The 26,542-nt window shown below is 42.0% G+C and overlaps 1 protein-coding gene across 1 annotated transcript; it reads right to left on the bottom strand.

Annotated features, from left to right (window-relative positions):
* Positions 1–2,361: 2,361 nt before the first annotated feature.
* Positions 2,362–26,175, bottom strand: plekha4 (pleckstrin homology domain containing A4). Its single transcript, XM_080789526.1, has 25 exons — positions 25,943–26,175; positions 25,504–25,560; positions 22,471–22,537; positions 21,540–21,638; positions 21,188–21,260; positions 20,477–20,577; positions 20,267–20,385; positions 19,718–19,927; positions 18,778–19,093; positions 18,512–18,571; positions 16,102–16,251; positions 14,824–14,883; positions 14,523–14,603; positions 13,940–14,092; positions 13,238–13,336; positions 12,773–12,881; positions 12,512–12,597; positions 11,766–11,873; positions 10,649–10,742; positions 9,738–9,793; positions 8,907–9,047; positions 7,931–8,296; positions 7,132–7,253; positions 6,538–6,659; positions 2,362–5,130 (listed from the first exon to the last, which is right to left on the bottom strand). The coding sequence occupies exons 1-25, from the start codon at positions 25,981–25,983 to the stop codon at positions 3,869–3,871; spliced, it is 4,152 nt and encodes a 1,383-aa protein (XP_080645652.1). The 5' UTR covers positions 25,984–26,175; the 3' UTR covers positions 2,362–3,868.
* Positions 26,176–26,542: the final 367 nt, after the last annotated feature.

Raw genomic sequence — 26,542 nt, 5'->3', positions numbered from 1 at the left:
ATCAGTGTCAACATCATCAACCAATGACACTCACTCACACAGTGGTGAGCTAGCTCTCTGGTATAAGCAAGCAATTAGGATGTGAACCCAATTACCATGTATCAGTTTTCTAAAATATCAGCTATCTACAAACAGTGAACACAACAGTGTGTGTGCGCGCGCACACACACACACACACACACACACACACACACACACACACACACACACACACACACACACACACACACACAGGGAAGGGGGCCGAGGGGGCAAACATGGGGTGGGGGAGAGAGTGCATGATGGGAATACGAGAAGAATACTGTGAAGATACTGTGAAGAAGAGTCGTCCCGCGGCGAGTGTTCTTCACATTCTGGCGAGTTTTCTACACGTTTTGGCGAGTTGTCAAGATAACTCGCCAAAAAGAGTAAATGTGGCGAGTCTTCTTGTTACCCAATACCCATGAAGGCTCCCGAGTCCCACTCCCACAACTGCCGACAATGAAAGAAATAGCCTACAGTAGCTTACGTCTTCAAGCATTTGACATTCGGTTTACCTTCAATTGCCGACATGACATCTTCAGAGCGAAACGTTTCATGGATGATGTATTTTCTCAGCATTTTAATGACAGCGCGCGCTATAGTGGCTACTAATGAACGCCTTATAATCGACTCCACGCACGAAACGCATCATTGAAATCAATAACTGATTGTCGGCAACAACTGTATGAAAGAATTCGCTTTCCAAAGCATGCATTTGTATTCTTGTCCGTCCGTATTGCATAGGAATTCAATAATATGATATGGCAAGCGGAAGTCGAAATATTTCGCGGCTATTGAGATGATAGATCGACTAGCCTCTGTATTATGGCTCCCCCATTCCTGAATGTATGGAGGAAGACCATTCGATGCGCACGCGCGCGCACACACACACCGAGAGAGAGAGAGAGCGAGAGAGAGAGAGGAAACATTCTGCTATAGTGAGAAGCTGTTAAGCGGGGCATAATAATGTTGGTGTTGTAATAGGCCTAGTATGTTAAGATACAGCCTATACAGTATACAGTATACATGCTATCATAAAGCAACAGAGGACTGGTTGAAAGCTATATTGCCTTGGATAGCCAATTCAATTAAGAGACTTTGGAGATGGAGAGACAGTAACGCACGCCAAAGGAAGAATGGCCCCAAAAATGCATAGCGCACATTTTCTTGAACGGGCCTGCTTTCTTTAGGCGAGGCATTACAGAACCACAACAATTAACGTCATGGTCATGACAACATTCAGGAACAGACTAAATAAAGTATCAGCATGAGTATGACAATGATTTATATTGTTAGAAAAGAAAGGAATGATTATTCGCATATATAGTAGGCTACACATGCCTTCCATTAGTCAGTCTCTCCATCTCTCTCGTCAGGTAGGCTACCACCTCACCTAACTGTATGCAAACGAAAACGGGAGCGAGCGTGCGCGCCCTTATGTGTTGCTAACGCACCTGTCACTGCATGCATGTCTGATATACATACAGCAGTCTATACCAAGCATTGCATCGCCTGTTTAATAGTGTCCATTATGTATTTACAGTGCACAAACCGTGCCTACACCCCTTCCCATCCATGGAAACGCAACGCTACTGGTGATCTCACACATAAACTCACACACACGCGCGCGCGCGCGCACACACATACACGCACACACTGTGACTGACACACACACACACACGCACGCATAGGCTACATGTAAGCACGCACAGGCTCGCACACGGTTCTACGTCCATGTTAATTTGCAAACCCTTTCCATTAAGCCATGCATTTTCGTTTCAGATTCCATCCATGCAATGGAAATGGGTTGCAAATGGGGCGGTGCTGAAGTTCCATCCTTACCACAGTCATTTCGCGGAGCCCATATTGTCCATATTTGACGTTAAATATTCCTTTAGGTCCATCTCCAATTTGATCGTGCCTCGTCGGCGGCGTCCCCCATCGACACATCAGATGTAATGTTTTATTTGATTCGTCTTTCTTTCTCTGTCGTTTCCACATGTAAACGGCATTACGGGGGAAACGCGGGGAGCGACGCTACACCACCTTACCACCACAGACCCCCCACCCCCCCTCTCTGTCGGATTGGAAGGTAATGGTTCTTAAAGAAACATTCTCTCAGCATTCTCCGCATCTCACTGTGATTTAAGCGCACACTCGCGCGCGCGCGCGCGCACACACACACACACACACACGCGCGCGCGCGCGCAGGCCAATCAAACACCTGATTAATTATACACCAGTATGAGTGTGAGAGACAAGTGCACTCTGACATTTTATTCTCAACATTGTGGTTCAATGTGGTCTAAGCCCCAGATTCATCACTAGGCAGGCTAATTAGTGGAAATATATTTTAATAAATGTTAACACAAGCACATTTTCTATAATCTATAAACCATATACAAACTGTCCATAATGTCTACAATAGACATGCCTGTAAACGTGGGTCTGTGCCAGGGTTAAGGTTAGAGGGGCTGTATCTTTAGGGCTGAGTGTGCACAATTCTAAGAGTAGAATAATAGGCTAGAATGGTGAGGAAAAAGTGATTAAAAATACTGCTGAAAATATACTTTTTTCTCCAAAATAAAATGTATTGATTTTATTAAATTATTTTCTTAATGATAAAAAAGGCTCTTAATTAGAATAAAATGTCGATTTTTATTTGTATTTTTATATTTATGATATTTCCTCTCACGTGCCCTTCTGTACAGTAGGGAAAGCATGGCATGATATTTATTATAAATAATTATGATGCAAGAATCTGTACAGTATTCCATGTTAAGGCCATTGATGTAGTTGGGTAGCAGCTTATAATGCATTTGCAGAATTGTGTGTGGGTGCTGGCATGCATGCTAATTACATTCACTGAATAGGAATTTATTCAAGCCTTTGTGTGTGATTAAATTTGTACAAATACAGATATTTCTATATGGCTCTTGCTTGTGATATCATACAGATAAGGAAGGACTGTGAGCAAGCATCGGTAAACATAAGGCTGTGCTGTCTTTAAGAGCGAGAGCCGGGCTAGAGGTGATGTAATGTGTTCTCAGACAATGATGTCATCGACTGAGACACAGCAAGGATTTAAAGTGACAAAGGCGTTTTTACAGGATCTGTACAATCCTGCATGGCCACAGAAGAGTTAAGCACGCGGGTGTTGGGAGTCCAGGGGACCATCATTATGGGAAGAAAGAATCCTATTGATGAAATGAGAGCAAATTATACACGTGTGTGTCCCCCGCATCATTTCATATCTGCTTCCCTAATAAAAAGAGGCCAAATGTTCGAATTGAGTATATGTCATACATACATCGTGTCATGTATAGTATGTTTAATCATTTGAGATACAAAACACAATCCATAGTTGTTAGTGAATATATAACGAGGGTTATGCTACCAAACATAATACATTCCACTGCATTATCAGCATTAATAATTTGTGTTAGATAGTATGATGGGAGTGGAATGGAAGTGTTAACATGAAAGATACTGTATGAAATTTCACTGCTATCAGACTGCATTATTGACCACTGTAAAGTGGGATAACAGCAGGCTATGCATATGGTAAATAAGATTTAAGACTATTTGTTTTGTTTGTTTTATGCTAATTCCTTACAAGCCACATAATTATGAATACGGTTGGAATTTTTCAAGTTAGCCAATGATACCAAACATTTCCAAGGTCCTCTCCAATAATATGATCCCATTTTACCATCAAATTCTGGTCCAATTTCATTCAATGCTACTTTAGGCTTTTAGTTTTCAACTTTATGAAGTACTTATCTTGTTCTTGTCCTTCTCAAGTAAATTTTGCGTCAAGCCTTCATAAACCCTCATCCCTGTTGTTCTACAAACTTGTCCTTATTATTGTAACTCTGGTCTTTCCAAAAGAAGTACTCCGGATTACCCTTTCATCCTCATAAGAATTGGATCGAGTGTCACCCTCTTGGATCATCTCGAGGCCCTCACATAAACTGCTAGCTTTCTTCAACTCTTCTGGTTTTCCTTTGTCCTTTTTCTTCTCTGCTGATACTGTTCCTGCACTGTCGTCTTCTCCCGTTATTGAGCATTTATCTGAAGCCTGATCAGAACCGTCCTGATCAGAAGCTCCATTACTGGGTTGCTCCACTTTTAACAGTTTCTCCTGCCTTTTGTCGTCATCGACACATTCAGGGATGTCTTCATAAATGCATAGATCTTTCACTGGCTGGACTGAGGTATTTGTCATTGCTTGGGCAGAGGGAGAATCTTGTCTGTTCTCATATGTTATTGTTGAATCCTGGTATTTGTCGCTGTTTGAGAGGTTGTCTCCATCATTCTCCAATGATGCATTTACACTTTCAGAGGATATTGGTTGGTTGGAATCTTGAATCTGTAGGTCACAGGGTGTCATATCGCTACAGGTCTCTTCTTCTGGTGCAGATTGCTTGGCCGACAGCTCTGTTTCACCTTCTAACTTGGATGGTGTCGGGACATTTGAGCTTATGTCGTTCTTTGTTATGTCAGAGTCTGAGATGTTGATGTCACATGCGATCTTGTAGAAGAGAGAATGGTTCTCTCTCATTTTCTCCAGACTTTGACTGACGATGGATGAGATGTCGTTTGAATCGGCCACAGAGTCATGGCATGGCAGCTGGCTGTTGATGTTTGATATCTCCTCATCACACAGTGGCTCTGCGCTGCTGTGGTCCTGCAACGGTATGAACCCATGCCACTGATTGGTGGAGAGAAACCACTTGGTTCTCAGATTGCCGGACGACAAAGTGCTTTCATCACAATCATTTGGGCTTTCTTCGTGCTCTTCCTCTTGTTTATAACAGTCTCTCATTCTAAATGCTTTGCCTTCATCTCTCTGGTGGACAGTCATAGATGAGATATGATAAGGTGAGTCAGGGTGTTTGATTTTATGTCTGGCAACCCCTTTCTTCCCACTGTTACCTCTGTGTTGCGCTTTGTTTCCAAAATGACTTTTAAGCTTTCTCACATGTCCGTCTCCTTCCTCTTCATCGTGAGAGGTGCCACTAGAGGTGCGAACCTCTGCAGGGCCATACTCCTGAGGCCCGCCATCACTATCACAACAGCTTCCATAGCTGTCATGAGGTTCTGAGTCTGAAAAGAAAAGAAAGGAGAGTTACATAAATTAAGTATAGGCCTACTTGCTCACAAGTTGAAAGTCAGTGTCAAATACTGTTGTTTCCTGGTTAAAACCTGGATAAACATTTTTTAATCTTTTATACAGCGGACGCCCAAATTTACTTTAATTTGGCCCTGTGATGAATACTTTGGTTCAATGTTTAATTTATACACACATTGCAAAAGTGATATTTTCTGGTCATTTTTTTTAAATTAAAATAATAAAGCGCTATATTTTGATATTTACTGTTATAGTGTTGTTCAGTAACAGGGATCTCCCCATCTCTCCAGAAATAGAAAATACATTTTCAGGTGGATTGCCAATCTCATCCAATCAGGAGAGAGAATACATTTATGTAGTGTTCAATAAACAAATGTGTCTGCTTATTTATTTATTGCAAATTACTATGAAAACCTGTAAAACCTGTCAGTGACCCAGTCAGCACCACCATATATGGCCGTCAGTCCACCACGCCTCGTGACATGTCACGCCACCATATATGGTCATCGGTCCGTCATGCCTCGTGACACTCACCATATATGACCGTCTCCATGAAGATCACGACACTGACCTCAATAAACCCTGAATAGCCATACATGGAGAAGACTGGACCATCGCCTAGATCTGCATATATGGAGCCGGCCAGCAACTCTACATCTGACCTCAAACTTCAAACCCTTAGATCTCCATATATGACCCGTTCTGACATTCCATACTCAAGACACCCTCCATATATGGCCAGACCTCATCAAATACTGTAGACTCAAGACAATGCCCCTGCTGCCACCCTTAGATCTCCATATAGAGCTGACCTGTTCTGACATTCCATATGTTGATCTGACCTCATCAAACCCTGTACACTCAAGACACGCTCCATATATGGCCAGTACAGAATTAATTCCATATGTTGATCTGAACCCCCATGCCAAAGCGACAGCACTCGTCCAGCAGTCTGCCATCACCTAGGCGGATGCATGCTCGCTTCTCGCCCTCAGGCTGTCTTACTGGTTTAATGACTTTCATCTCTTCTGATTACTAAAGGACAGGAGATACGGGAGACCCCTGGTACGATAGCAATATTTAACAAAAACACAATTAACTGCACATTTTAATAATGACTCATACTCTCAATAATTTTGTATTGTAGTAAATTATAGTGAACTGATAAAGTTAACTTTACCTTTAACACCCTCAAAGACCCCTGGAGTGGATGCCCACTTTGAACACCACTGATCTGAGGAGTGCCCAGAATTCATATCAACCTGGGTTGTCACTGCACTAAACAAGGCTTAAATTGAGACAACAGGTCAACCAATCTGCCACGCCCCTGGGCCCTGGACTGCATTTTATAATTTACTGTGGTATTATTGTGAAAAGAGTACCTGATGTCTGCCTGCTCTTTCTAGGCATGTCATTGGTTAGGGTAGGGGGACCCTGGGGGAGTTCCCGCCTCTCCCTCTTGATTGGCAGGTGGCGGGGTACTATAGGACTCTCTCTGACTGCACTGAGGGAGAGAGAGACAGAGACACATACAGAGGACACTGACGGTATCTACCATACATACATTATTATGCAGATGCACACTCTATAGCCCCCCAAAACAATCACACTCGTGTGAAGTGTTAGGGTTAGGGCCCACTGTATTTATTTCAGCCACATGATGTCTTACGTCGTCATTTAGGACATAAACGTATGAATGCCATTTTTACACATTTTTGTGTCAAAATGCTCTTATCATCATAACATGCTCAGCCAATCAGCTGAGCGCTCAGCCAATTAAATCATCTCAAACACACAAAGCTGTGCATAGGAGGTGCTAGCTAGCGCTCCTCAAAAATATCGCTTGTGAGGACCAGGAAAAATGGTCTGCACAATGTCTATTTCTCAAATTATACTATACTTGTGGGATTATTTGGCCTACACAAGTATACTAATACACACATGCACACTCGCCCCCCTCACTCCATGGATCTCACCTCCGGATCACTCTCTCCCGTATTCGCTCCACACGACGGAGTTTGGCTTCTCGTTGCTCTGGGGTCAGACATTGGTCAGGGTCCAGGTCAGGGTTCAGGAGGACAGAGGGCCTTCCTTCTACCTGTTCAAAATGTTATTAGACACAATTGACCATGACATGCTGCACGTAATAGTATTAAGGTACACAGTGACGCAACACTTACGGCTCAATTCTTACAATCTCAGAGCGAAAATGACACAGAGGAATGCAAATCGTCACTATACATTCAGTAGCAATGGTGTAGTGAGTATTTAAAATATACATTTTACGGCATGGCTCCTCAGAGGTGAGCTGTCTAGAGACAGACAGACAGATTGTGAGACATTGTGTAAAGTGCCATCATGGCAATGGCATACTGTACATTACTTACAAGTCTTACATACATTTTATAACGACAATTATAACATTTTATAATGACAATTATAAAATGGGGCTCCTCTGATTAGATTGCCCTATTTCGGAGTCACACATCATAAGTACAGTACTGTCTGTATGTCATGAGACAAACTTCACAGGCTGACCACATGAAGTCTGAGATCCACATTGGAGCCACCTTCCTGTGTGGCTCCAAAGATCCACATGATTACAATTTTGAGACACAGGTACAATAGGATATAAACACTGAAAGGATGAAATGAGCTAAAAATAAGACACTGAACAAGCACAACTCTAGGGATCATCTTGGGGACTTCTTTGCACAGTCAGTGTTTCTCTTAGCCTAACATTTTTAAGTCACACTTCCATGTCCTGAAACCTACTTGCTCGTGGGCCCGGATCCTTGGACTCTCCGTAGGCTCTGCCTCACTCACATCAGGCCAGTGGTCTTCCCTGAGGGGCCTAGTCATGTTCTGATGCTGCCTACTTGCAGTGGGACCACGCACGTGATCACTTCTTTCCGAGAACCAGCCTTGATAACACGTTGTCTCTGGCTGTGGCTGCCGAAGTAGCTTGCTCAGTGTTTTCTTGCTCTGGTCAGCCGTCTTCTGCTGCATGTCTGGTGGGACTTGCTCAGGCAGTGGAGTGGCCAGCTCCGCCGGGGGGTCTTCCACAGAAACCCGTCTGGCCATGAGCGAAGAGGGCAGAACAGCTGTGACGACACGCGTCACCCTCAGAGGAAAGGGGGTCTATAGGGAAATTACACTTTAGAGCAAGACTGTAATTGGCAATAAGAGACTAATTGTTGCATTCGATAACGTCGTAATGGGCAGTCACTCACTCATACCGATTAGCAGTGGTGGACAGTAAAAAAAGCTAATTTACTTGAGTAAGTATAAATGTATCGATACTTTGAGTATTTGTATATATCTTTTTTGGATACTTGGATGGCTTCACTCCACTGCATTTCAAAGACAAATGTTGTACTTTTGAGTTTGACTACCTTTCTAGGAAGGAAGAAAATACATTATGATATTAAGCCCTATATCACTATTATTAATATTTCATTTCTGGAAAATCTGACATTTTGGGGAACTGTCTAAATTCCATTACTGCAATGCATTTAAAAATGTACTTAAAAATGTAATTTTTACTTTTGAAAGCAAATAGGCTCTCCAGTACTTTAACTCAAGTAAAGATTTGACAGAGCAACTTCCACTTGTAGTTGAGTAATATTTGACCAGGAGTGTTTATACTTTGACTCAAGTACTGGAGTTGAATACTTTGTCCACCACTGATAGTAAGAGATAGTAGTTGTTGCCATTCAGTCAATCATACTGATTAGTGATTTGGTCCGACCTCCTCTCTGTGCTCTGAACTTTGACCCGGGGCGTGCTGGTTACTGTGGCTTGGGAGGGGCGGCTTCTTCCGATTGGACAGCCTGATGTCCTGGTTTCTCTTCATCCTCTCCATCTGCTCCTCCTCGCTCATCTTTGCTTTCTATGGAAGGAGACATAGAGAATCCTTAAGCCTGAGTTTATACTTAGTTGCATACATTGCAGCTATACCAACCATGCACCACAAATAGCCAATCTACAAGCTCACAACATGTCGCGTCACGTGTTGTGAGCTCGTAGATCAGCTGTTTTCGGTGTGTGACACCGGCACACGACCAAGCATAATGTGAAACATGTATGAACCCAAAATACACACCTAGGCAGTGCCAACCTTCTGCAGTGCACACGTCGAAAATGTCAAGACTGGAATGAGCGCACTAGCTTGCAGTTCCACATCAGATCCAGTGTGTGCGGGGGGTGGGATGTCTGTGTTAATACGTGCGCTGCGTGCGCATGTGGATTCATATGTGTGCATAGGTGCGAATGTGCTTGATCTCGCTTCCATGCATTTGTGTGCATGTGTGGGAATGTAAAGGGGAAGAGTAGAGGGGGTTGGGTGATAGAAGAGAGAGCCTCAGAGAAGTGTGCTTCTACTTCCCCCTTTTGTCTACAACGGGTATTGCAACATGCCCTAATTGCAAGGAAGCTGAGGAAATCAAAGAATTGGAATTTGGCTGTGATTGCAAAGGGGGGGATCAGCTTGACTGCTTCTATATTTGGACCGCGCTGGATTGCATTCCATGCATCCAGATATAGTTACCAAATACGCAGCGAAGACAATGGATCATCAAACCTTGGTTGATTGGATGGAGGCATCTGGTGTGGTCCACCTCGAACTAGACTGGGATTCTGAAATAAATGTAACGGGAAGCGATGAGAAAGAAGGAGTCGGAGAGGGGGTGGGCGGGGGAGAGTGGCAGAATGATAGAAAGATAGAGAAATGTGGGTGAGGGAGGAACACATTAGGGTGCGGTACAAAACTAAATAGCATTACGTGATCAAGCCCAGTCACAGAAGCCTCATCACAATCATCACGATGATTCAGTTATACTACTATATTGATATTAAATAGTAAGTACGGTAAGTAGCATGAATTGGGATCTGGCATTTCCCGAGTATTGTAAATATTTCTGTAAATACATCTTTTTCTGCTACTGGAGCTTTTATCATTATGTATTTGAAGGTCTTACTGATGAATGTAGTACAATGCATAGAGAATAGATCACAATGGAAACAAGCCCCTCGGGGCTTTTTGTGTCATCCTTTGAGTTTTCTTGACTATACTGCTGTGCTGTTAAAGTATTCAATCAATCTGGCCTATTTCATCCGTTTCCTTAGACTGCGGCAGCTTGACGTAGTGAACACCACCTTTGCAGATGCAAAGATACAGGCTACCATTCATTTTCAATGGAAGCCAGCCACATGAAGATACAAAGATACATCCAATGTTTGTAGCTGCTGCAAAAGCTACAAAAAAGATACAAATATGCTGAACGCAGCATCACCCACAATCCAAACCTTGATGCGATGCTGCCGAGTACCAAGCAGGGAATGATTGGGTACCATTTCATTTATATTATAGTCTTTGATACTACTCAACCAGTGATTGAACCCTGACCTCCCACTCTCTAACCACAAGGCCACTGAGCTGGTTAAGTAGGCGATTTCTAATGATTCTATTTGAGAGTATCTGTACTCACTCACCATATGTGTCTCTGTGTGTTCTCTCACTAAGTATATCAGGATGGCTGTTCCCTCTTCTTCTGCGTAAAGGATCAACAGGGCCACCGTAGATACCCTGAAACGCAGACGCAGAGAAACAATGCAGTGAATGAGTATTTTTCAAATGTGATAGAAAAGTACAACAGAGCACGCACATCCACTCACTAAAAGCCAGGTGCCGGTCTGAGGTTAATAATAGAAAGAATGTAGGGGCCCCACTGTCGGGGGGGTAGGACCAAGGGATTTGGGATTTGTTTATAAACATTTTGGTATTTGTTTATAAACATTTTGGTATTTGTTTATAAACATTTGTGATTTGTTTATAAACATTTGTGATTTATTTATAAACATTTTGGGATTTGTTTATAAACATTTGGGATTTGTTTACAAACATTTGGGATTTGTTTATAAACATTTGGGATTTGTAAGTCTCATGGGGGGGGTAGGACCACTACCAGTTTACCTGTAGTAAGTCTCATGGTCGGGGGGGTAGGACCAAGGGATTTGGGATTTGTTTATAAACATTTTGGTATTTGTTTATAAACATTTGTGATTTGTTTATAAACATTTGTGATTTGTTTATAAACATTTGTGATTTGTTTATAAACATTTTGGGCTCTGTATAATATGTTGCCTAGGGCCTCAAAAGGCCTAGAACCGGCACTGGCCCCACACTGGAATAATTAAGCTCCAAAGCTTACACATATTTTAAGGTTCCTTACACCATAGTGGACATGACGTTTTGAGTCTCATGGCTCTTCATCAGATTTTTCAAATGTGGACAGTACTTCCTAACCTGACGCTGCCAGATCCAAAAAGCTTGCTACACAAATTTGTTTCACAGCTTATTGGGGAATATGTTTCCCCAATACCGCCCTCATCTGGCAGCGTCAGGTTAAGTACTTCCTGGTTTGACGATTATTATCAATGTAATCAACCTCGTGTGTGTCAGGTATCAGAATGTAAAGAGTCTGTCTACAGAATATTTCCACTGCAGACACCAATAAACAGAGGCAGAACTTGACAGGTCACTTAAAATAATAACCTTTATTGATGCCATACAGTAAATCATAGAATTAATAGCATCTCTAATCCATACCTCATAGGTGGGGTCGGCCCATCCATGTCCTGCATGGTCCCTGCTCTGGCTGCATTCCTGCACTTCCTGAGGTAAAGGCGGTCGGGTCGGTGGCTCATACTCCACCTCCTGCAGAAGTAATTATTCACTTTACTCCTTTGTTGCAAGAAAAACCTCAGATAAACATGGCATTATTGCAACCGTCCATCACCAGCTGGATCCATCTGTTGCACCCATGTACAAGTGCAATGAATGCATACTGTTACTGCACAGCATTGGTTCTCAACATCAGGTCCAGGAACCATCAGGGATCCACGTTGACCCGTACGGGTCTGTAACTCTCATGGTGCGTTCATGGTGGCTTCCATTGAGAATGAATGGTAGACTGCGTCTTTGCGTCTGCCCGTGTGAACGCAACATCAGAGTTGAATGAACAAAGAGGATCTTACATGTGTATAGCTTGGGGTCTACTGCCATGGACGGAGATCTCCGTCTTTTCAAATATTACAAAATGTATGTTTCGGGTGACTTAAAAAAAACCTGCGAAAGATTTAACATAGGCGGTTTTAACTTCCGGTTCATGTTCATGGACATGGGATATTCTTTTTTGCCTTGAATAAGACACGGGCGAATTAATTAATTAATACATCCGTGGTAGTCAATGCAATGGTATCACATGGGGGTCTAATGCATATGAAACTGGAAATTGAAAAAGGTTTAGAATCGCTGCTGTACACTACAGTGTCTGTATATAAGACCTACAGTACCATTGGCAGTCCACTGTGTAGCCGGTCTGTGGGAGAGCCAGGGGACCCAGGGTGGGGGGCCGTCAGCTGGAACGCTGAAGGGGGCACTTGGACACAACAACAGTAGCTCAATGTTGACCGTACAATTTATGAATTAAGAATAACATAAGTTTATGCTCACAACGTGTCATTAATTAATTTGATCCATCCATCCATCTAGTTCTATCCATACACAATATAAAAGAGTCAATAGCTAATGTTTAGGAATGAGATGAGACTCACTGAGATGCCTCTGCAGTCCTAGAAGGAGACGGAAGTGATCCCGGTTAACCTTGAGGCCTGCAAGGATGTCTTCCATCATCCACAGCTCTCTCTGGGCCTGAGACTGCTCCTGGCAAATAAACTAAATGTTACCCATATTAACCATGGTGTCCCTATTTTGGGCACATTTCTTTTTAAATATTATATTTAATATTTAATATATTTTCTCAAATGCCCCCAAATTCCCCAACATTTTTTATTTTACATTTAAAAATATATTTTTGAACAAAATAGATCTACAATCTCAAAACGCGCCACAAGATATTGGGAGCATGTACATTGGCTATTTGTCCTTAAATGAAAAGCATAAGTGGTTAATTAATGAATGCATGAATGCATTTTTGAATTCATTATTCTATAATTCAAACCACCAGACTTGGTCCATAGCTGAAATGACCCTGGTTTGGTTTGTAATCTTTTGCCTACCTGTGGCATTCCAAAGTTACATATGTGCTGAAGCTGTGACCGAATAATAGACAGTTCACTCTCCATCCTCTCATACTGGCTCCATACCCGCTCCATTTCCTGAATCCAAAAAAAGAAATCATGTTTCTAAAGGTGAAACAGAGTCTATACAAGCAACAAAAATAAATAAAATTCCTTCTTCTTCAACTCTATTCTATTTTTTCCCATTTTCTCCCAATTTAGTGGTTTATGTCAATTCTCTGGTGGTTGGGTGTACTACTGTAGGACACAAACACGTGTCACCTCTGATAAATGTGAAGTCGCCATGCCACTTCTTCTCACCTGACAGTGAGGTGTTTCACGCTTATTCTCAGTTTGGCTCCCCACTGAACAAGGTCCCTGAACAACCTGTAGGAGTCACTAATGCAGCGACAGTGTCACAGAGATCACTCTCCCTGCCCAGCTTCCCTCCTGTGAGCACAGCCAATTGTGTTCGCCCGGGCAAGCTGGACACACAGTAGAGGATTTGAACCCTTAGACTCATCAGTGGTGGGCAGGAACTTTACCCCCGTGCCAACCAAGCGCTAAAGCACACCCAAAATAAAACATAATCTCATTGTTTTCTGTAGTCCTTCTCATACAGTGTACACTAAGCCCCTCTCACTGCACAGCAGAGTTAAACTGTATTTTGACAAAGCCGTTCACTGCTCCAATCTCACGCACCAACGACACGTCACACATTCTGGCCCGGATAGTGACCAGCTCCTCCTGGAGCAAAGCCTTTTGGGACAGTGCTCCCTCCTGGGCCCGGAGACCCTGGCACCTCCACTCTTCCAGCTGGAGTCTCGTCATCTCTAAAGCACACTGGACACTGTCCTGAGGAAGGGAATGCGGAATTGGAAACGGTTAGCAATATTTACCAAAGTGGCAAAGTGGATGCAAAAATGACCCTCGTGTATTGTGGTTTGGATACAGTGTGGGAAATGAACTACTAGGGAATGTTTCTGGTACATTTTGACAACTCTAAAAAAAAAAAATTGAGTGAGGCTACCTAATTCAGTAGGGTTCATCCTTCGGGAACATGAAGGTGCACACCAAATTATGGCAATCCAGACAGATTTCTACACACAGTATGTCAAAATGGATACTTTTCAGGAAATTAAAAAATAGATAAAAAGTGCTACTTTTGCATGATAAAATAGGGCATTAAATAAACATAAAAATAATTATAGTATGATAGGTTCTGCCCTATAGCGACAATATTATATTTGTGTATATCAGGGCATTATAATTACCAGATACTGACCTTATCCACTTGTAGCTGGGCCAGCTCGATAGACAGAGACTGTAGCAGCTTGTCACACCCACACAGCCTGGTCAGCACAGCCTGAAAAAAAAAACCTATTATATTTTGCGGTCCAGAAAATAACTAAACTGCAGTTTTATCAAGTGAATTGTGATAGCCACAAAATGACACAAGATAAACTGCACAATAAAACTGTCAGTGCTAATGTATATGTAACTAAGACAATGTACAAATGTTGTGCATGCTCTGTGCATGAAGTTACATTGAAACGGGAGATTTTACTCTATGAATGAATACTTACATCTGCGTCACTCTCAAGTGGCCTGATTGGTGGGGTTTCCCTTGGGTCAGGTTTTGGAGGCTAGAAAGTATCAAGTTCATTACTTTTCCCGCACCACCAACACTATAATTATACATATCCTTATTGTGTTTCTCGTAATAGCGTGTTGATTTTTATTTGTCATTGTGAATACCTCACAATATATGCACAGCACCTTATGTTGTGTTTTGAGTGTGTTGCCAGAAAGCAAGGTGTGAGCCATTTTCTTACAAAAGGTACACAACACTAGCTTCTAAATATCAAAGACAACGAAGCAACTATATTATCCAGGAATTTCTGGTTAATGCATATCCAGGTATTATCAAATGAGTTTGATAATACATTTTACAGTGATCATTACAGGTTCATTTCATAACAGCCAATGACATATTTCAGCTCAACAGCCCGTTTTCTTTTTCTAGTTAGATCAATTGAGTTTAAGCAAAAGACATACATGAGTGTTCAATCATGATTGTAGACAACATACAATACATTGTTTATTAGTGACAAATAAAAACATAAATTAACACGGTTAGTTACAATAAGTGCCAAAACTGTACATTTATTACAAAGACAAAACATTACATGACAAGATCACTGTAGGGGATTCTATTAGCTCTATTTATGCTTAGAAATGAGTACACGGAACACCATGGGTTTCCAAGTGTACAAATACAAACAGCATAGTTGTTTTACTTATTAGGGAAATACATCTGACGCTGACGGATGTTCCGACACGACACTTCCGCCGATATACTCTGGCTGGGACAGTGGCTATCCAAAAACTATAAAAATGGTATCCAATATGCCGTGCTCGACTCTCAACACCAAGAGCTAAGGGTGCACTAGTACAAATCATGGCCGGGGAATGTACTTGTACATCAAGCCGCCTCATGCTGGAGAAACAGGAGACAGGCTCCTGATCTATGGGCCATATGGCTCTGGAACAGTATCCCTAAGGCTATTTACTTTACTTACATTAAAAACAGATCCAGGACACAAAATGGGTCATGGCGCCACTATGTTTGGAAAACATATAGTATTACAGTACTGTACTACATTACAGTATTGCATGTTACATGCAGACATTGCCCCACAACACAGCTGACACACTTTCAATACATACAAGACCACACAAGTAGCTTCTGACAGAAAACAAGACAGAACAGATGTTTTGAGTACAGTAAAACACCAGACATTGGACAGGATTTGCAACAACATGAAACAAACAAACAAACAGCACATTGAGATAGGCAATACCATAGCCGGCGGTAGCACACAAACAGATAAATGGCTGCGGTGATGGTGGTGGTGGTGGTGGTGGTGTTGTGGTGAGTTAGGAGCTTGGGCGGCTCTCGATGATGGGTGCAAAGGGGGAAGTAAGTCTGTATGAGTCCCTGTGGAGCCGTTCTGAAGAGAGACATGGGATTCAATGACAAGTTAAAGGGTAAGACCACTTTTGTAGAGGTTTGGGTTGTGTAGTTACCTTGCTATGATGTAACTTCAAATGTGGACAAGAAATACAAAATAATTGCTCCAGTGATTAGAAATTGATAATAAAACATATGCTCCTCATTGACTTACATTGTACGCTGACGTAAACAAACACAAACAAAGTTGATTCAGACAATATAGACTTATAGAGCATCACCAAAACTCATGTGGTTTTATTTTTTATAAAAATGTTAACTTCCTGTTGATCTGTCCATTTTTATTAGGAAGAAAATCCGGACTGAATCTATGGATCCAGATCCAGATCTTCAAATAGTAAAATCAACTATTTTTAATAAAAAAAATATTACCACATGAGTTTTGGTGATGCTCTACATTGTCTGAATCAACTTAGTTTGGTTCGGTTCGTTTACGTACTAAAATAGTGACTTTGAGAGCTCAATGAGGAGCATATTTTGAATTATCAATTTCTAATCACTGGAGCAATCTTTTTTTATTTCTTGTCCACATTTGGAGTTAGGTGTCAAGGTAACTACACAACCCAAACCTCTGCAAAAGTGGTCTTACCCTTTAAGAGTATTGTAGGATTGTCGAAAATGACTAACCTGGTTAACCACTCCCCCTTTGAAAGGGGGAGTGGTTAACCAGGCTAAAAAATGACTATAGTCGGGGGGAATAAAAACACAATAAATACATAAAAATACAAAACCCCCCCCATAAATACAGGAAATGAATACTGTACTTGTCTGTCCGCTCTAGTTTTACTAAACTAGACCTGTGCCCGTCGGCAACCGGCCGAACAATGCAAGTTGGGAACCTAGTATGCAATACCTGTTGTCATAGCACCCGTTTTAACCATCTGCCCGTGTCCCTTTTGTGCCCATAGTGTAAACGCCGGAGTCTCTGAGATCTCCGTATCTGTCTGTCTGCCTGTGTCTGACAGGGTTGGGTGTAACGGCATTATAAATAACGGCGTTATATAACGAAAATACTTTTGGGGTAACGGAGTAACCTAACAAGTTATATTTGCAATTAGAGTAAGTAATCCGTTACCTAGTTACCTCTTCCAAAAACAATACTACTACTAGTTACATTTAAGACCTATTGCTCTGTTTTTTCTGTTGCCACAAAGGAAAAATAATCCATTCTCCTGAATGAATGAGCTCTGTCAACAGAGACATAGGCTGCTGCAAGCAGTGACACCGTCTCGGCCCAGTCGGCCGCAGATGTTACACGGAAATCAGTCACTCATTATGCTTTGCCGTCTGTGGTGATTGCATAATTATTGTAATGTACTGGATTCAATAGGACACCACTACTGGTGTGACACCACGGCTCTTGTTTACACATTCCGTTGCCAACACGTGTGAGGAATGACGTGAGATTTAGAGAAGACGTAGAGTTTATCCTTTAGTAAAGCTGAGGAAGTATTCACACATTTATTGAGTAAAGGAGGGCAGCTCCACAACACTGGGATGCAGCAGTTTCTTTTTCTGTTTTTCTCGAGAGTGGTACGCAAAAATAATCTAACAAATTACTTTTCTTAGAAGGTAATCTTGTAACGTAATAGGATTATTTTTAATGGCAGTAATCCAGTAACCTAACGAAGTTACTTTAGAAAGTAACGTTACCCACACTGGTGTCTGAAGAGTGCAAACTGACTATGAAAAGTGGACTGGTTAACCCATTTAGGCCTAAGGCAGATTCTAAAAACGCCTCTAAATCCTGACCTAAGGTTTCTGAAAAACTTCAAATATTTATATAGCAGCATCAAAATGTTTACATTTTTGAATACTGTACATACTGTACAGAACCCAAATATGGGTTCCCGGCCTGAGGAGGTAAGATACCAATAGGGGCTCCCGCCCAGAATGGGTAATAAAATGGCAGGTGTGCGGTTGCCATGGCAATCAATTGGCTGAGGCAGGGGCTGGGAATTCTACAGGTGAGAGGACTTAGGCTCATTAGGTCTATTGCCTTTTGTGGCGGTTCTTGACAACCGACGCAAGGCCGGCCACTGCACTCCCTGTGGGGATGTGGGTGGCGTGGGTCAAATTTGAAGTCGGTGGGGCAAAGGGTTCTCGAGGTAGGTGGATTATACATAAGTACACACGTACACACAAAGACGTGGTGCATTTATTGTAAGATAATTGTCGTGATCAATATTGTACTGTGTATTGCTGATTGGCTGTGTGTTTAGCGTGCACAGTATGCCTACCTTTCCCAAAGCTCTTCGCCCACTTGGCACATGAAGAATGGAGGTATAGGTAGGTGTAGGCTATGGAGAATAAAATAAATAAGTACATAACTAAAAACTGTATACAGAATATATAGAAATGATATAATTTAGAATGGTCTTATCAGAGACAGAATCTTGTTTCTCATAATGATGTATTAATGTGTCAAGTCTTTTATTCTTGTGAAATCAGTTTATTGTTTTGTTGTATGGATTCTTTCAAGGTGATCACAAAGAGGACCTCTGACCTTGCTGAGGTTTTGCCACCTCTCTGTGCCGGGGGTGTGCGGGGTGGATTTGAACTCCAGCTTGGGCGAGCCAGGAACATAGCACAGAGTCTGGGGCATCATCGACGGGTCATCCTGGGGTCGGATGTCGACCCGCCCCACTGGTGTGTGAGGTCGCGACCCCAGATGACCTCTCGGGGTCAAAGAGCCGGTTCCCATAAATTCAGGTGGCGTGCGGTAGCCGGAGGCGTAGGGGTAAGAGTCCTCATCATGGGATGTTGGACCACAGCCTCGTCTTCTGCTAAATTCAGGGGGACTGGGTGTGGTGGGGGACGGGCTAATCAAACACAGGGTAAGAGAGAGAGAGAGAGAGAGAGAGAGAGAGAGAGAGAAAGAAAGAGAGAGAAAGAAAATAATGGTCTCTCAGTCAATTTCATCTTAAATAAACCAGTGGTTCTCAAACCATTTCATGTCAAGGACCCCCCTTTTGAAAAGTTTGTGCCAGCTGGAACGTCATAAGAGAAGATTTGCGTTAAAATCTTCCATAATTATTCAAACCTTTTCAAAAAATGTAATTTCTTGAAAATAGCTTATCTAGGCCCGGGCTGGCCTAGCGGCCCGGGCACCCAGTCTCCTAATGCTGACGAACTTTGCTCTCTCTTTGTTCTCTCTTTGTTTCTCTCCGGTCTGTCTCCACTTACTCTATCAATAAAGGCAAAAAGCCTAAACAATATATTTTTATCAATAAAAAAAGAATAGAAGTGTTATAAAAGTATAAAATTGTGTTAAAGCGGTTAAACCGCTAATCTATTAACTAATTTAGCTGGGGACCCCCTGGAACCCCCTAAAGGACCCCTGGGGGTCCCTGGACCGCTCTCTGAGAATCATTGAAATAAACACCCTGTTTTGTAAAAGTTCACAGGTTCGCTTGATGGGATCGATGTCTTAATACCATGTCTACCTTTCCCGCATGCCGCGTCTCCCTCTCTCCCTCTCTGCATGCTGCATCGCCATCCTCCCCCCGGTGAGGTGACTCGGTTCACTCAGCGTCCTGCTGACATGCCTTGCTTTTTGAGAGAGCCCGTCTCCAATGGAGGAGGACGGACGAAGCTGCTCCATCGATTCACTGCTGCCACCTATCTGTGTGAAATCGTGATAGCTCGAGCAACGTCTGGAAAATAATCAGAAGCAACTCTGCTGTCACATCACATCGCAGGATTATACTGTAGGTGTAAAACATCTGGGTGAATTTTTTGTTGTTTTCAGAAAGAGATAGCAAGGAGAAAAATCAAACAGTAAAAAAAAAACTAAAACATTGTCAGCTATACAGTACTATGTACAGTATATGAGGTGCAAAGTGGTAACACTTCGGTAAAGGAGGAGACGAGGGCAGCTTTAAAAAGAACTGATCATGTTGAACATTTCCAACGATGATTATATGTTTGTATGTAGTGTTCATGCAGTGTATAACATATGCATGATTTCCCCACTGACTAGCATTGTACTGCACCTGCTGAGGGAGCTGTCAGACTCCATGACAGCAGACTGAGTCAGAGCTCGGACCCAACCAAGCATGTCCTCCTGAGTGTCTGCACTGAAGAAGTATGAACGCATTCCCTGATGCACCACCTATAGGAGAGGATAATGTTCATTCAGCAGCATGTCATCAGTCTTGACAAAAGGAGTAAATTCACTTAAATTACATGTTTGTAGTTTGTACCTTGAAGGTGTACTTCCTGTTCTTGCACTCTCGCGGTGAGCAGAAGAGAATGTTGTAGCTAGGAAGCGGGATGCTGCCCAGTACAGATTCTTCTCTGCTGTCTGAAAAGGAACATAACATAATTCCAAAATGAGATGAATGAGCCCTTTCTAGAAATTATGTTGCATGGTTCCTAGACTGATATTTAGGGCCAAGCTGAAAATGCAAGGTGCTCTTCTAAAACGCTCATCCAAATACCCAAAGTTGAATAGTTTTCAACTCTTTGCAGCCAGATAAAAATACCAGAATAGATGCTCAGCGCCTCGTAACACTGCTGGTATTTCTCGCATATAATACGCAGTGCTCCCATTGAAGAAAATTCAAAACACATTACAGTACACAACACTGATGATAGTGCTGTGTCTCCAGTCTCTTCTGTGTGTTGCACGGCTCGCAATGCATTTCCAATGGGAGTCACGTGGTTTGACGAGACAAACATGGGGGAAGGAGGGCAGAAGACAACCAGGGAGCAAGCTTTTCCTGTCAAACCACGTGACTCCCATTGAAAGTGTATTGCGAGTCGTGAGACACACAGAAGAGAGGAGACACAGAGGAGACAGCTGTCTCTCAGGTGTGAACGGCGCCTATGCAATCTATGAAAAGGTTTAATCTGCAAAACATCTATAGTAAATATTAAATAATAACATAATATATCGTTGGACTGGGGCTTACCTTTGTAGTAAAACAGACAGTAGTTTGAGAGGACGAACCATCTTCTCTTCCATAGCTTCAAGCCACTGCTATCCTATAGAAGGAAACAGAATGATCACGTGACGCCAATAATGGAAAAAGTACTGTACTTGGTTATACTTTTTAATCTTAGTTATGTTTCATATAATGTATGGCATAAATCTCTTTCTTTCCAAGAATTGCATTAATAGTACTGGTAATTTAAGAATGATCCAGTTAGTTGTACAAACTGTCCCTTACGTAAACATCACAGAGGTTGCTTTACATTTGTACTGTACATGTACTGTAGAAGCAGCAAAACTATTGTGTGTGGAGAAAAGTGGTGTAACAGTACTTTTTTACAGAGCCATCCTCTGATGACCACAGGACAGTTGGGGTCTCTTTTGGCAGCCCTACATCTTTTCCCAAATGCCTGCACCCTGTCTCCACTGCCCTGGTAGAGGAGGAGAGAATATTTAATAAATGCAGATATTTGTTATGTCATATAAAAACAAGGTTAATGTAATGTCTGTTTGTATTGTGGAAAGAAATGGGTGGTTCTATACGCACTAAACTGCAACTGAACATCTCAGAACCTCAATAAAAAAACATTGAAGAAAAAAAAAAAGCAGCATTCCATTTCTGTAAACTAGCAGCCTTACAACATGCCTTACAAAAAGTAGAGCCTGACCCATGGCAGATTTTTGGGTCGAATGCCAATCCCAATTTTTAGTCCCAGACTACGGATTACTGATGTTTTGAACAATATTTTGTCAGAGATTGCTAAAATGTTCGAATCAATTTGAGCAAGTTAGGTTTGATCCAAATAGAAGAATTAACTAAGAAGCAAATAAATAAATAAAAATCACACACCACGTCATCTCATTCTGGCCAATCACAATTTGCGTCCTCACTTTTCCACCTTCACTTTTCTGCCCGCACTTTTAGCTTCAATATGTACTTTGCTCAGCCAATCAAATCATCGCTATGGGGTGATCAGCCAATCACAAGCCAATGTTTGTGTTCACACAAACCCGGAAAGGCACCCACTTATGGTGCCTGTATCAAAATATGTATATAAAACAATCACTGATCTACAAGCTCACAACGCATCAGTGCAACGCGTTTTCATCTATTTCTGATTAATGATTGGGACACATCGGCAACATAATTGAAGATGCCGTTGTCAAGTCAAATAATGGCCAATCGGTCGGGCTCTATAACAAAAAGGCATCGACACATTTGTTCTCATTGTACAAGGATAGCCATGCAAGCTAATAACAAACTTTTTGGACAGGGAAGGATATGGTAGCCACACTGGATGCTTGGCTTACTCTGTCCTGGTCCTCCATTCTGCAAAGTAAACAGAACGTTTATTTTGTTATTATAGGCCACCATTGAAGATAACAAATCATAAAATGGTCTTAAAGAGAAGGTAAAGAAAATGCGGTGAAGAGGATATGTATGGTAATACAAAACCATCATCATCAAGAAAACCAATGACTGGAATGTATTGAATGTAGTATGGTAAATAAATACAAATATAAATAAGGTTGTGTGATTTATTTTAATGACGGGACCAGGAAGGCATCACTCACATTTATTTCCTTTTCAAAATTAATGGACCAATAGAAACGTTTCTCCTTTGTGACTGATCCGGCAGTTAGACCAATAGCAGAACTGCATTTGAACTTTAGAGCTGTACTGCAACCTAAGTCTAACTCTCACTGCAACCACATGGCCAAGTTGGGTATAAAGAGTAAGGTCACAAGATCCATTTATTTATATCAGAGATAACTACTTACCATATATAATTGGTGAACATACATGAATATACTATACTAATTTACTTAAGAGTAAAACAGCTAATTAGAAAGAATTTAATTGCGTTAAAGAAAAAAGAGACATCAGAAATGAAAGGCCCTTATACACGTCTGATCTCTTACACCAACAAACACTGAGCAAAGTAATATGCAGAAAATATCAGGACATAAAAACATAACCAACGTAACTATGACCCTAGCAGTCTGCCTACTATACATTTGAATGAGCTGAATGAGAAGTGAGTGGTGCCTCACCAGTAACAGACACGACTAATGCTAATATTAACGAAAAAAACAAAGTACTAACCCTGGTTCCTCTATGTTTCTGCAGTCCAATTAATCCTATACCAGCACCACTCTGTGTCCTCCTAGGATGTACACACAACCCAGGTGTCCTCCTAGCATGTATTGTACACACAACCCTCCATATAGTAGAGGATTTTCCCCCAGTCAACTGTTCATTCTAAACAGAGAGACCAGCAGCACCCCTCTCCCAGAATTCTATTCTGGGCCATAACAGGCCATCGCGCATCCCCGCCACGAAACGGACAGGTGACAGCTGCATCGCCCTGGTAGCAGGGAGGGGCCTGCGAGTGTGTGAAAACCAATCTGGCAGCAGGCGAGGGGCTGGTATGAAAGACATGCCTGGGAATGGGTCCCAAAGTGCACACAGCAGACTGGACTGAACTAGACTGCTTGAGGGCAGAAAGCCTAAATAAAAGACTGGTGTTGGAGAAGTTAGGTCGCATGTCGAGGGGAAATGCAGGGTATGATTTGCTGATGGGGAATAACTCTGCTCCCCCCCCCCTCTTGTTTTTATTGATATTGCCTATTGCTATTTTATTATTCCCTGCTTCTGGTCAGACTGAATTAAATACATGTATGCAAAACATACAAAAGGAAATTATTTTGTGAAGTGTATACTTTCTGATGTTTGATATTTATGATATGGTAATATACTAATTTAGCATTTAGCATTTTAATAAAAAAAAGTATGGTAACCACATTAACACTGGCATTCCTATTTTGGGCACATTTTCATATAATTTCAAAATGTATCTATTTATTAAAAAAATAGTAACAGTGACCTGCAACCTCACAACACATTGTGACAAATAACATTTTATAATTCTATGACGATGTGTTAAATCATTCTTTAAAAAATTAATGTTGTCAACGCTTGTAACATGAATCACGTTCCTTCATGTTGGTCATAACAAATAAGAGACCATTATAATTTAAGCATTTAGAAGACGCTCTTATCGACGCAACAAAATGCAAGATCTGAGATCCTGAGTAAGGGGTATGAACCCTTATCAACAAAGGATCATCATGAACTGTAAATAGAGTGCAAGAAAATTAATGAGGAGTGCTAGGTAGGGGATGAGGTAGAGTGAAGAGGCAAGTTTTCAGACTGCAACAGAAATTAAGGAGTGAGTCTGCAGTCCTGACTGAGGGCAGGAGTTCGGAGGTGATGCTTGAGGCAAGTTGGGAGCCAGGAGACTGAGAGAAGAGTGGCCACTGGCCAGAGTGTCGTAGAGAAGGGAGGTTTGTTAGCTGATCTAACTGTGCTGGAAGGGCTGTACTGTAGGGGTGTATCGTATCCTGAAGGCTGAAGGTAAGGGCCTTGACTGGCAAATCCAGCTGTTAATTACCGTATACTCACTACAACTACTGTAAATGTGCCATTCTACATGTACTGTATACTATAAAGCTATTGTATTCCGATCACACACAGCAACGGGAGCATAGCGGAGGAAGATTCATGAGAAACTTCTGAAACACAGCCACCGCAAGCACTCGTGGGTGACGGGGCAATTTTACATGGTTAACATAAGGAAATCTATTCCAATCCACAACAATCGGCTAACAGTAAGACACTGGAATAAAAGGGAGACAACAAACAAGCCTTTGTCCAAGATGAGAGCTAAAGACTCACAGCCAATGGGGGTTTCGTGGGTGTTGTGAAATATTTGGAAAATCTCCTCCTTAATCAGTGGGAGTCACTTGCTCAGGGAGGAGACGAGTTGAAATGCTAAAGAGCGTTAGAGCTGAGGACAAATGGTGGGTTTGTGCACCACACAGAGTGTGCTTTGTGGCGACCAGCGACCCTGGAGCATCATGTGAAGGTCGACACAGAGCGTCTGAATACATCACACCGCCAAATATCAACCATCTGCATCTAAACACAGGACCACAATGATAACATTTGCATGTCTTCAAAAGTCAACAAAGCCACCACTATACATTTAACCTCGATGGGTTAAGTAGTGACGCAGGCCACCACATTACCCAGTGGGTAGATTTCCTGATGAGGAAATGGGAAATTCGGACACGCATCCTAAACGTTTTATTTTATATCACAGGACAGTGATGCTGGGATTTGGGAAATGTAAAAGTGCAATGTCAAAGCTTGACCAAGCTGTGAATAAGCCCCTGCATGAGTGTCCTATTTCAACCGCAGACAACGAGTCACACAGGGCCAGCCGTACATACAGTCCTGTTAACCCTGGGACGCCAGATTGAGTAGCATCATCCAGGAACAGACTTTTCCTGTTGATATAGAGTGGTAAATTAAACGGATGAATGGTATAACAGGGAGAAAATAAGAGATAAAACTGGGGAAAACTACAGTATGATTTGTTTGCAATTGCATCTAAAACATAACATATAACTTACTTATATTACTTACTATAGGCCTATTATAAGTAAGTACCGTATGTGGCCCAAAACATAAACACCATACAGTAAACAGTAAATAAACATCAAAAGTGCAATAAAATGTATTGCAACAGTAGCAAGCAACATTAGCATAGACTGAAAACTATTAATACAAAAGTTGATTTGAAATGATCTCTAGCAAATACTTTAAACACTGACCACCAGGATACTTTGTCATGTGTTCATGGAATGTAAAGATGCCATATTGCTGTACCTGACTAATCGTGGCCGCCTGCTGACACCTTCATGCTCCATCACTTGGCACAGTTCCTCACAGCATCTCCTCAGTGTTGGCTGCTCTCTCTCCCTGGCTACCAGCAACTCTCCTGTTGTCCATATGCAATAACAACACTTTCCTGCTACGCTGCTCCTCTTCTCGCATGTGTTAATGTGCCTTTCTCGCTCTCTCTCCCGCCCCCCGTTCTTCTGACGTCTATCAGCGATGATTGTTCGGTGATCTACCTACGCTGGCCGTTGACACTCAATCTGTCTTTCTACCCTATAACAGTACACTCTCTGTGCTCCCTTTCTTCCCCTCTCTCTCTCTCTCTCTCTCTCTCTCACTCTCTCTCTCTCCCTCTCTCTCCTTCCCTGCTTCTGTCCCTCCCTCTCACCCCGTCCCTTGGCACACTCAAGGAGTGTGAATCTACATTCTCCTGCCCTTCATCACGTTTTTGATTATCATATATGCTCACATTTTTCCATTTGCAAGTTTGAGTGTCAGCCATGCAGCTGCTATACAAGCAATCACATATTTCCAAGTTTTCTTTTTCTTCTCAAAAACTCAAAGATGTAAGTTTAGAGTTTAAAATCT

This window comes from Protomyctophum bolini (assembly GCF_963924005.1).
Source record: "Protomyctophum bolini genome assembly, chromosome: 18".
Taxonomy (NCBI): domain Eukaryota; kingdom Metazoa; phylum Chordata; class Actinopteri; order Myctophiformes; family Myctophidae; genus Protomyctophum; species Protomyctophum bolini.
The sequence above is the reverse complement of the archived record's forward strand: the minus strand, read 5'-3'. Positions and strand labels throughout refer to the sequence as shown.